The 10,243-nt window shown below is 46.4% G+C and overlaps 1 protein-coding gene across 1 annotated transcript in view; it reads right to left on the bottom strand.

The window, feature by feature from the left end:
• Nucleotides 1-2,443: 2,443 nt before the first annotated feature.
• Nucleotides 2,444-10,243, bottom strand: part of KPNA6 (karyopherin subunit alpha 6) — a 71,205-nt gene continuing 63,405 nt past the window's right edge. The window contains exons 13-14 of the mRNA XM_030823307.1: nt 8,913-9,091; nt 2,444-8,265 (exon numbers count right to left, since the gene is read on the bottom strand). Of these exons, the coding sequence (XP_030679167.1) occupies nt 8,078-8,265; nt 8,913-9,091 (367 nt within the window). The 3' untranslated portion in view covers nt 2,444-8,077. The remainder of the gene's footprint in view (nt 8,266-8,912; nt 9,092-10,243) is intronic.

Here is a 10,243-nt window from a genome sequence, read left to right as displayed (position 1 = left end):
CACCCTGGTAATTACCTGGTCTTTCACCCTGTCACCCAGAAGAAACACTACCACAGCAGGTTTCCCTGAGGCAGTCAAGGTAACTTGTGAAAGTAGGTCATATTTTCCCCTCTCCATTACCATTTTGGCAGTCAGTTCCTCAGAAAGGTGCTGAGTTAGGCTTCAGGCATATTCATGAGCCTTTTCTCTATCCCACACTCTACAAAGTCTCACTGGGGTTTTAAAGTAGAAAAAACCCCCACAATTCCCTACACGTGAGATCACAATTCTGTATCCCCATTGCTTCTGGATAATGAAATCAAACCCAACAGTCCTTGTGCCTGGAATTTGAAGCCTAAGAGATTTGGCTTTTGCCAAACCCAAAATTTTTTGAGGCCCAGCTCAAAGGTCACTTTAGAGCCTTCCCAGTGCTCTGCAATCCGTACTTGCTCCCTAGGTCTGCAGAGTTCTGTTACAGCATTAGCAGTGAGGTGTTGAAATTACTATTTGCTTATAAGTCAGTGAATTTTGCAAGAACTGTTGGCTAAATATTCTAGTCCCAGAGCCTCGCATCAGGCTGTGGGTAGAGAAGATTGTAAACTGTTGTGCTAATTGAACATTGGTTTAGGGCTGTTAGGATGTTAAATATTTCCCCCAAAGGCTCAGTGAAAGACTTCAGAGCAGTGCATGTTGGATTTCAGATTTTCAGATTAGGGAAGCTCAACCGGTAAAATTTGAGAAAATCCCAAATTCGAAACACTTCTGGTCCCAAGCATGTTGGATAAGAGATATTCAACTTGTTGTATAATGATGGAACTGAGGCTCAGAAAGGTTTGGAATCTAGGTGTCCTGAAACCAAGGCTCTGATTATTTCTAGAAAAGCATTCTGGAAATCTCTTGAGAAGGCACCATATAAATCAGGCCTTGATAGATTTCCATATAACGAGGGTGTTCTAGGTGAGATAAAGAACATAAAAATGTATGCAGGGGGTGAGGGGTAGAGGATTTAGCAGAAGGGTCAACAGTAGCCTAGAGGGGCTGGCTGGGTAATGAGAACAGGCAAGAATTGACAGAAACATGGGTTAACAAGTTACTTTCTCCTTTGCTATAAACAATATATAGCAACAATATTAGCACCTGCCAGATTGAGAGAGAGGTGGTGACTGCAGTAAAATACAGCAGCTCTTGCACATTGTTACCAAGCAGAAACTCAGGCCAGGTAGGGCCAGATAGTATTTTTCTGTTTTTTAGACAGGTTTTTACTCAGCTGCTGAGGCTGGAGTGCAGTGATCATGATAGCTCACTGCAGACTTGACCACCTGGACTCAAGTGATCCTCTTGCCCCAGCCTCCCAAGTAGCTAGGATTACAGGTATGTGCCACCACAGCCAGCTAACTTTTAAATTTTTTTGCAGAGACAGATCTCACTTTGCTGCCCAGGCTGGTCTTGAACTCCTGGCCTCAAGTGATCCTCCTGCCTTGGCCTCCCAAAGGGTTGGGATTACAGGCATGAACCACAGTGCTTGGCCTCTTTTTAAAAATGGAGACTTCAGGACAGTCTTTTTCAAGACAGACATTTCTTGATTTTTTAAAAAAATGTTGGCAACTAATTCAAACTTAAACACACTCTGCCAAGCAAAACCTTCCTGTGGGTTCAATCAACTTTCTGGCTGCTTGTCTGTAATCTCTGCTTTAGGAATTGATCTAAACTGAAGGGAGGAGTCTGTGAACTATTTGATCTTAAGAGGTTCAGGCTGGGCTCGATGGCTCATGCCTGTAATCCCGGCACTTTGGGAGGCGGAGGCAGGCGGATCACCTGAGGTCAGGAGTTCAAGACCAGCCTGCCCAACATGAAACCCCGTCTCTACTAAAAATACAAAAATTAGCTGGGCGTGGTGGCGGGCACCTGTAATCCCGGCTACTTGGGAGGCTGAGGCAGGAGAATCGCTTGAACCCGGGAGGCGGAGGTCGCAGTGAACCGAGATCATGCCGTTGTACTCCAGCCTGGATGCCAAGAATAAAAAACTCCATTTCAAAAAAAACAGGTTCAAAGGGCTGTAGAGTGGTGCTGATGAAACTAAGTCAAAATCATTTAGAGAAACTCTAGAAAATGCAAACTAAACTACAGTGATAGCCACAGATCAGTGGTTGCTGGAGGTGGGGCAGAAAGGAGGGATTCTCAAGTGGGAAGCTTACGGCTTATGAAGGTCATAGATATATTCACTATCTTATGGTTGTTTTATGGGTGCATATGTGTTTCAATTTATCAAAGTGTATATACTTTAAATATGTACAGTTTATTGTATGTCAATTATATTTCAATGAAGTTGATGAAAAAAACTTCACAGCAGGTGCAGGTTGGTACAACTCTTATTTCCACTGTTAAGCTACAAGTTTAAACACCTCCTCATTCTCTTCCCCCAAATCCAGTCTAGGGTCACTCCAAGCCAAAGAAGACAATTTAGAACTTTGCAACAGGTTTTTATTTTTGCTTTATATCTATTACAGTGTTTGAAACCTAAAGAAATACATTTTCTCTTCAAATTTGGATGTGTATATAAATAACATTTGTCTGGACTCAGCACACTCAATGCCATGGTTTCATGGCCTACGTCTGCTCTGAAATTAAGCTGTGTCTGTCTACCCAGGGGCCCTGAGAACCTGGAAAATAGAGTTTATTGTTATTAGAAAAATAAAAGCAAATGAATTTGCAAAGAAAAACCAGTGAGAAGGATTAGATTCATCTTCCAAGGGTCCGTAGCTGGTAACCCAAGCCATTCTTGGGGGATATCCAGTCTCTCGAGTGGCTGGGACTCCATTACCCACTTTCCTTCTTTAATAGGTCAAAGGCAATTCCCACAAAAGCTGGCTAAAAAAGCCAACACTCAACTCCAGAGTCTGAGGGTTCATGAAGATGTGGACTTTTTTTTTTTTTTTTTTTTTGAGACAGAGTCTCGCCCTGTCGCCCAGGCTGGCACAATCTTGGCTCACTGCAACCTCTGCCTCCTGGGTTCAAGAGATTCTCTTGCTTCAGCCTCCCACGTAGCTGAGATCACAGGTGCCCACCACCACACCTGGCTTATTTTTTTTATTTTTTTATTTTTGTAGGGACGGGGTTTTACTATGTTGGTCAGGCTGGTTTGAACTCCTAACCTCAAGTGATCTGCCCGCCTCGGCCTCCCAAAGTGCTAGGATTACAGGCGTGAGCCACCGTGCCCAGCTGAAGATGTGGATTTTTTTTTTTTTTTTGAGATGGAGTCTTGCACTGTCACCCGAGCTGGAGTGCAGTGGCATGATCCTGGCTCACTGCAACCTCCGCCTCCTGGGTTCAAGTGATTCTCCTGTCTCAGCCTCCCAAGTAGCTGGGATTACAGGCGCCTGCCACCACGCCCAGCTAATTTTTTGTATTTTTATTAGAGATGGAGTTTCACTATGTTGCCAGGCTGGTCTCAAACTCCTGACCTCGTGATCCGCCCGCCTCGGCCTCCCAAAGTGCTGGGATTACAGGCATGTGCCACCGCGCCCAGATGTGGACTCTTTAAAGACATGCTCTGAGTCAGAGGCTCCCAGCCAGTGTTAGGATCTCTGAGAGCTTACTTCCTTCAATGCCCCCCAGGCCATGGCATATATAATAGTTACAGGAGAACAGGGCTGGCATTCAGCAACAGGGTTCAGGTATGAGCTAATGTGGACATGAGAAGTCAGGCTGGCCTAGTGGCAGCTAGGCAGGCCACTAAGATATGCTACATAAACCTTTTCCCATGGTGTTCTGGGCCTAACATGTAATGCTGCCTCTTCTAACTCTCACAGCCAGCTTAGGTTCTGCACATGGCCCAGACCTGAAGCAAAGCGCCCTTGCAAAGAAAAAAATAACAGCTTTAATTCACAGATTTGGTTGGTCTTGACCTCAAGTTCTTCCTTTGCCACGGTCTAAATCAGGGTGTGGGGCTAGAGGACAGATAATGAGAGACTGAATCATTTATGAAGGCCTTGGCCAAAGAGCTGCTAGTGCCCACTACATGGATCCCAGCAGGGCCAAATTCTCAACCTGTTGGCTTAACAAAAGAATGAAAAAGCTCAAACAGAAAACATACTGGACAAGGTTGGTCTAGAACATGCAATCCTAAATGGCTATGGAAGAAATTTATTCTGAGCAGTATCTCAGTCTTACACTCACTAAATTCTAGGGTAGTTCTATCGAAGATGTTTACCATGGTTTAGTGCACTGAGCCCTGCACCCTTCCCCAGGCTGCGAGGGAGGCAGAGAGGTACATACATTCCTAATGCCCCAGCCAGCCTGTTCTCCCTACTGGGTCTCTGGATTACCTGCAGGGACCTGGGGGAAATTGGCTCCCTGTCTTCAGCTGAGAGTCTGGAATCTGAACCCTAGATGAATCTACTGAAGAATGCTCAAGATGATGGATACCAAGCTGAGTGAGTCTAGGGGAGAAGAGAGGCCTGAACAAAAGAGCTGGGGCCTTCAAAGAGGTGTATGAGAGGTGAGGTTAGTAGTGCCAGGCTTTCCTATCCTTTCCTTCTAGTTTGCTAGAAACAAGTACAACTTTAGGGTGTGGGGGAAGGCAGGTAGACATGAAAAAATGGAAATACACTTCATTCTGCTAGACATGTTAAACAGGTTTGGCTTGAGAAAAATAGAAAGTCTGTGCCTGAGAACCTTTTTTCCTCTCCCTTATTTAAGTACAATAGCAGCTATAATCTGTGTAGTTCAGCTCCAAAAAACAGGGCTCCTGGAAGATGGCTTTCATGGCAGAGAGTTGATGGGGTAGATTAATGGGCTCTAGGTAAGGAGGAACACCAAGGGTCCCTGAAAACTGAGGCCAACACCTGCTCCCTGGGAGGGGGCCATTTGTATTCCCTGACCCATGTAACAAGCCTGGCCAGCTGTGGGTGGAATCCATGTGGTTCAATCAGAAGGTTGCAGCCAACATCAAGGCCAGGCAGTCACTGGGGTAAGCTGGGATCTGAAGGCTTCTAAGACCAGAGACCCTGTTAGTACTAAAGATGATGATTTGGGGGTAGGATGCCTGGAGGGGCTAGCACTGTTCAAAAAAGTATTTGAACACATTAGCCAAGAAAAAGGCTCCTTGTCCCTCCTAATCCATATCTAGATACCCCCAACCAGAGATCTTAAAAAGGATAGACCAGCCATATGCCAACATGCCAGGATTCCAAAAGCATGCCTCAACTAATCAGGGTATTCCCTACAGCAGACTGGGGCAGGGGTCTCCATCCTGGCAATAACCAGAGAGCCTGACCTCGCTCAGGCCAGGGTATGGAATCCAGATGAAGACTGTCCACAAACAGTGGCTCTCAGGCCTGGGGTAAATAAATAATATTTTGCTTCATTACATGGCCAAAGGAGACGAGGAGATAGAAAAGATGATATTACTGCCTCTGTGGGCTGGAAGAACTTCACCTGTTGGTTGAAAGGGGATTAAAGGAAGGTAACAGGAAAACCCGGTCTGGAGAAGACATAAATGAAAGCTCCTGGAGGCCACTTTTCTCTGATTAGAAATCTATCCTCACACTCTGCCCCTAGTAGACTTTAGCCTTTGGAGTTCTTAGGGAAAACTGGCTTTAAGCAGCAGCCAGATGACCAAAAACATTTTCCATCTGGTACAGGACCCGGAGCTGAAGCCAAAGTAGATTTTGGAGGAACAGCTGGACAAGCAGGATGTGTGTCTTACACTAAGAAACTGGTCCCTATATCAGGGACTTAACTCTTACTTCGGATGTACAAAGTAGATCCTACTAAATTGTCCTTTGGATGACAACAATGGGCGGGGGTTGGGTGGGGGAGGGCTTTTTCTTTTTTTTAACTGTAAGAGAATGGTTTTGTAATGGAGGTAGCAGGCCAAGTGAAAAAAAGATTCTGCCCCCTGCCTTCCTGGGAGATTGGGAGTTGGCAGCCATCATTCCCAAGCTGATGAGTGGCATCTGACTCACCAAGGTGGTACAACATGGGTGTGATTTTTCAAGGACAACTGCCAGCCCTAAACCATCCTCCTCAGAAAATGGCTTTGAAGTGGGACCGCAGCACTAGGAGAGGGCAAATTCAAGACCAATGGCCAACAGTAAGTGCCTGAACTTTAGGTCTATAAGCAGAAGGGCATGGATTTCACCTGAGCCAGAAGGAGATGTGTAGCAATAGAAGCAGGCATGGCATTGTTTCAGAGGAAGGAAAAGCAGAGCTTGGAGCAGGATGCCTCTGACTAACCACAGGGGGGAGTTGGGGGTGGGGCAGACTGTGCCTTCAGCTCCACAGCTGGTCTACACCAACTTCCTCTACTCCCATCCAAACAGGTGGGCTTACTATCGTATGTAATCCCAGAGGCACAGGCAAGCCACTGAGGCAATGCACTACCGTAATTCAAACAGAAAGAAGAGGCATCTGGATTATAACTGTACAAGGGAGGGAAAACCCAAACCAGGTACAAGGATGCCAAACAGGGAAGATAAGCAATAGCTCTAAAAAAAAAAAACAAAAACAGGCTACTAAGTTTCAGTGATAATACATAATAGAAGAGGCAGCCATGGGTGATCAGTTATGTGGACAATGGCCATTGAGATTGAATTTGACAAGGCAAACTGCTTCTGAGTTTCCTGATAACAAGCAGGATGTTCCACAGTAAGGACAGAGCAGCAGACTTCACCAGGCCCTGAGGCCATCCTTGCTCCCTTCAGGTCCTGGGACAATCAGGCCAGGCTGACCTGCTTTATGAAGGTTCCAGAGCTGAAGGTTGGTCCCAGGTGGTGGTCCAGAATCCAAGCAGAGAGGAAAAGGACCAAGCTTAGGCCTCCTGAGTGAGGAAGCATCCACATCTCTTTTTGGTCTTCCTCACAGTATCCTACTTACAGAAATGACAGACAGTTCTTCCTCTTGAGACCAATTAAGATTGACCTACCTAATATATAGAATATAAAAAAATACAGAACTTTTGACATTCTCTCCTTTAGAAGTAAAATATACATGATCCAACTATGGAAGAGGAAGAAGAAGAAAGGCCAAAGGCAGGGATCCCTGACTATCCCAATACATGACACTCTCACTCCACCCTCCTCTGCAACTTACAGGTCACCAGAGCAAGGACTTTCTCCTCAGGAGAAAGGAAGGACCACAGCCCCCTGTCTCAAGCTTAGGAGAAAATACAGCCACCTCAGAGGTTCTCTCAACCTCGAGGGGGAATTTTCAAGTAAACAAATGAAGTTGGGTCGCACCATTTGGAAGGTGAGTAGGAAATATGGGATCAGTAGCTACACGTCGGAAGCCCCATCTGAAGGCCTGTGCTCCTCCCCTGCACTCCCACTGGTATACTTGACACTCCAGGAGAGTGAGGAGGAACTCCCAAACTAGAGAGGTCTGGGCAGAGTCAGAGGGAGGGAGGGACCTTTGTTTCATGGTAACCTCCCCAGCCTCTAGTCTCAGGCAATGCAGGCAGCTGGGTTTACTAAAACCAGGAACTTGTGGCTCTTGGGAAGAGCAATCTTAATACAAGAAAAATGTGCAAAAGAAAAAAAAATTAAATAACTCAATCCAAGCGTACAAGATTAATATTCTGTCAGAGCAAGAACACTTTGTTTTGGATTTCTCCCTTCCCCTCCCACCTCCCACCTCTGGAATATGCCGTCTGCTCAAGTACCCAAGATAACAGTTACACAGATCAGGGCAGAGGGCCGGGGAGAATGAAAAAAGATCAAGGGAAGGAAGTCACCACTGAAGAAAAAAAGAAAAAAAAATAAAAATAAAAAAAGGTGCAAATTGATTACCTTAGTCCTTTGTCTACCCCTGGGCTCCTGGGTTAAAGACATGTGTGCAGCCAAAATATAGTGTAAGGAAGAAAAACCCAACACGTCCCCTTCTTGTCACAAAACCCAAAGGTGAGCCTCAGATGGTTCTGTCTGTCCAGAGGGTGCTCCCTCCAGGGAAGGGGGCGGAGCAGGTCAAGAGCACAGTCTCCAGGGCAGCAGAGGTGTGTGGTGGCTGATGGTGGGGACACTGGTTTCCCGCCCACCAGAGAGGGCTGCTCTTCCGCTGGCTGGTGGTGCTTCCCATCCCCTCCCCTCCCCGGAGGCAGATATTATAGCTGGAAGCCCTCCATGGGGGCCTCAGGCTGCTGGAAGATGAACTGCTGTTGCGTTTCATCCACTTGGGGAGCCAGGCTGCTATCATCGTCTTCTACACCAAAGTAGTGCTCAATGAGGTCAAAGGCCTTCTGGTAGATCTCCTGGTTCTCGTGGCTCTGGAGAAACTCAATTTTATCCAAGCCTACAGTAGTAAGAAGGAAGGAAAGGGAAGTGTGAGTGCTTTTCTATGGGCAGGTGAAACATTTACCTATTTTTCCTTCCCTGAGGTATGTTAGTGCTTACAAACACAAGTCATATGATCAGATCACTCTTGTACCTGAAAGAGGAGAGTTAAGATTTCTTCTCAAAACTACAGAATCCCAAAGGAAAGAGACCAAAATGTCAGTTACAGAGGCTCTAAGTCCTGATTCTGCTTTAAACTAGAAGCATGACCTGGGCAAATCATCAGCCTCTCAGGGATGAGTGATGAGTCAATCCAGCACTCTTATAGGTACAGCCTATCAGAAAGAGAATTGACCTATCGCTCCTTAGAAGGAGAAGAAACTGGTGAGAGACAACTCTCAACTCAAAAGATGAGCCAAATCCAAATCCTAGCTGTACCCCAGCTACTCAGTACATCCCCGTTATACTCATGGTAACGTCTGAAACCCTGTGGATGGTGAAACTTGGCTAGGGCAAGAGCTCTTAACTGTTCTGGAGACACAGACGTCAGTCTCATGGAGGCTACGGATGCTCCCCAACCCACACTCCGCCACCACCAACATATGTATACCACGTTGGAGGCCTACAGTCTCAGGTTCTGACCTAGATTGAAGAGCGGGCACATACCATAGGCTTCCTCTATGAGGCCACAATAAGGATTGACCCCTGAGCCACTGCGCTTGCCCTCTTGCTCTCCAAGCCGCAGGATGTTCTCCAGTCCATTGAGGGCCACTTGCACAATCTTCGAATCCATTACAGTCAGCAAGTCACATAGGGGTTTGATGCAGCCCAGTGAGACCAGGTACCTAGGGGCCAGAGACCGGGCAAGTTCTAAACTAGTACAGGACACATGAAGTACTGGGCAGGTGCCCTGTACTCTCAGCAACCCATTCTTACTAATTTATTTTCTTATTTTTAAGAATTGTGAGGCCAGGCACAGTGGCTCACACCTGTAATCCCAGCACTTTGGGAGGCTGAAGTGGGCAGATCACAATGTCAGGAGATCGAGACCATCCTGGCTAACACGGTGAAACCCCGTCTCTACTAAAAAAATACAAAAAAAAAATTAGCCGGGCGTGGTGGCAGGCACCTTGTAGTCCCAGCTACTCGGAAGGCTGAGGCAGGAGAACGGTGTGAACCTGGGAGGCAGAGCTTGCAGTGAGCCGAGATTGCGCCACTGCACTCCAGCCTGGGTGACAGAGCGAGACTCTGTCTCAAAAAAAAAAAAAAAAAAAAAAAAAAAAAAAAAAAAAGAATTGTGCAACACCCCATTCCATGCCAGAGAATGAGTGTTCCCCAACTAAGTCTCTCTTTTTTTTTTTTTTTTTTTTGAGACAGGTCTTGCTCTGTCACCCAGGCTGGGGTGCAGTGGTGCAATCCCAGCTCACTGCAGCCTCAAACTCCTGGGCTCAAGTGATCCTCCTGCCTCAGCCTCCCAAACAGCTGGGACTACAGGTGTGTGCCACCATTCTCAGCTAATTTTTTAAAAATTTTTTGTAGAGACAAAGCTGCATGTTGCCCAGGCTGGCCTCAAATTCCTGGTCTCAAGTGATCCTCCCACCTTGGCCTCCCAAAGTGCTGGGATTACAGGTGTGAGCCTCTACTCTTACTGAGCCTTGATAACCGCTTATCCTTTCTCTATCTCTCTACCTTCCTATTGATATTGGTCTAGTTCATGTCACATGTGGATGCTACCAAACACTCCTCCTCCTTGCCTCTAATGTCTCCTTGGCTGCAATATGACCCCTCTGAACACATCACTTCCCTGCTTAACATTTCTCACAGGCTCCCTATTTCCCTGGACTCCAAACTCTGTGGCACAACAATACCATAATACCACAAGCCAGCCCAGCCTGCATGCTCTGCAATCTGGCTCCTAGTTCCTTTCTAGCTCTGCCTCCCATTATTCCCTCCCAAGGACAATACATTCTAGTCACACTTGTAAAGGTCTCCAGGTT

The sequence above is a fragment of the Nomascus leucogenys genome, chromosome 12 (genome assembly GCF_006542625.1).
Source record: "Nomascus leucogenys isolate Asia chromosome 12, Asia_NLE_v1, whole genome shotgun sequence".
Taxonomy (NCBI): domain Eukaryota; kingdom Metazoa; phylum Chordata; class Mammalia; order Primates; family Hylobatidae; genus Nomascus; species Nomascus leucogenys.
The sequence above is the reverse complement of the archived record's forward strand: the minus strand, read 5'-3'. Positions and strand labels throughout refer to the sequence as shown.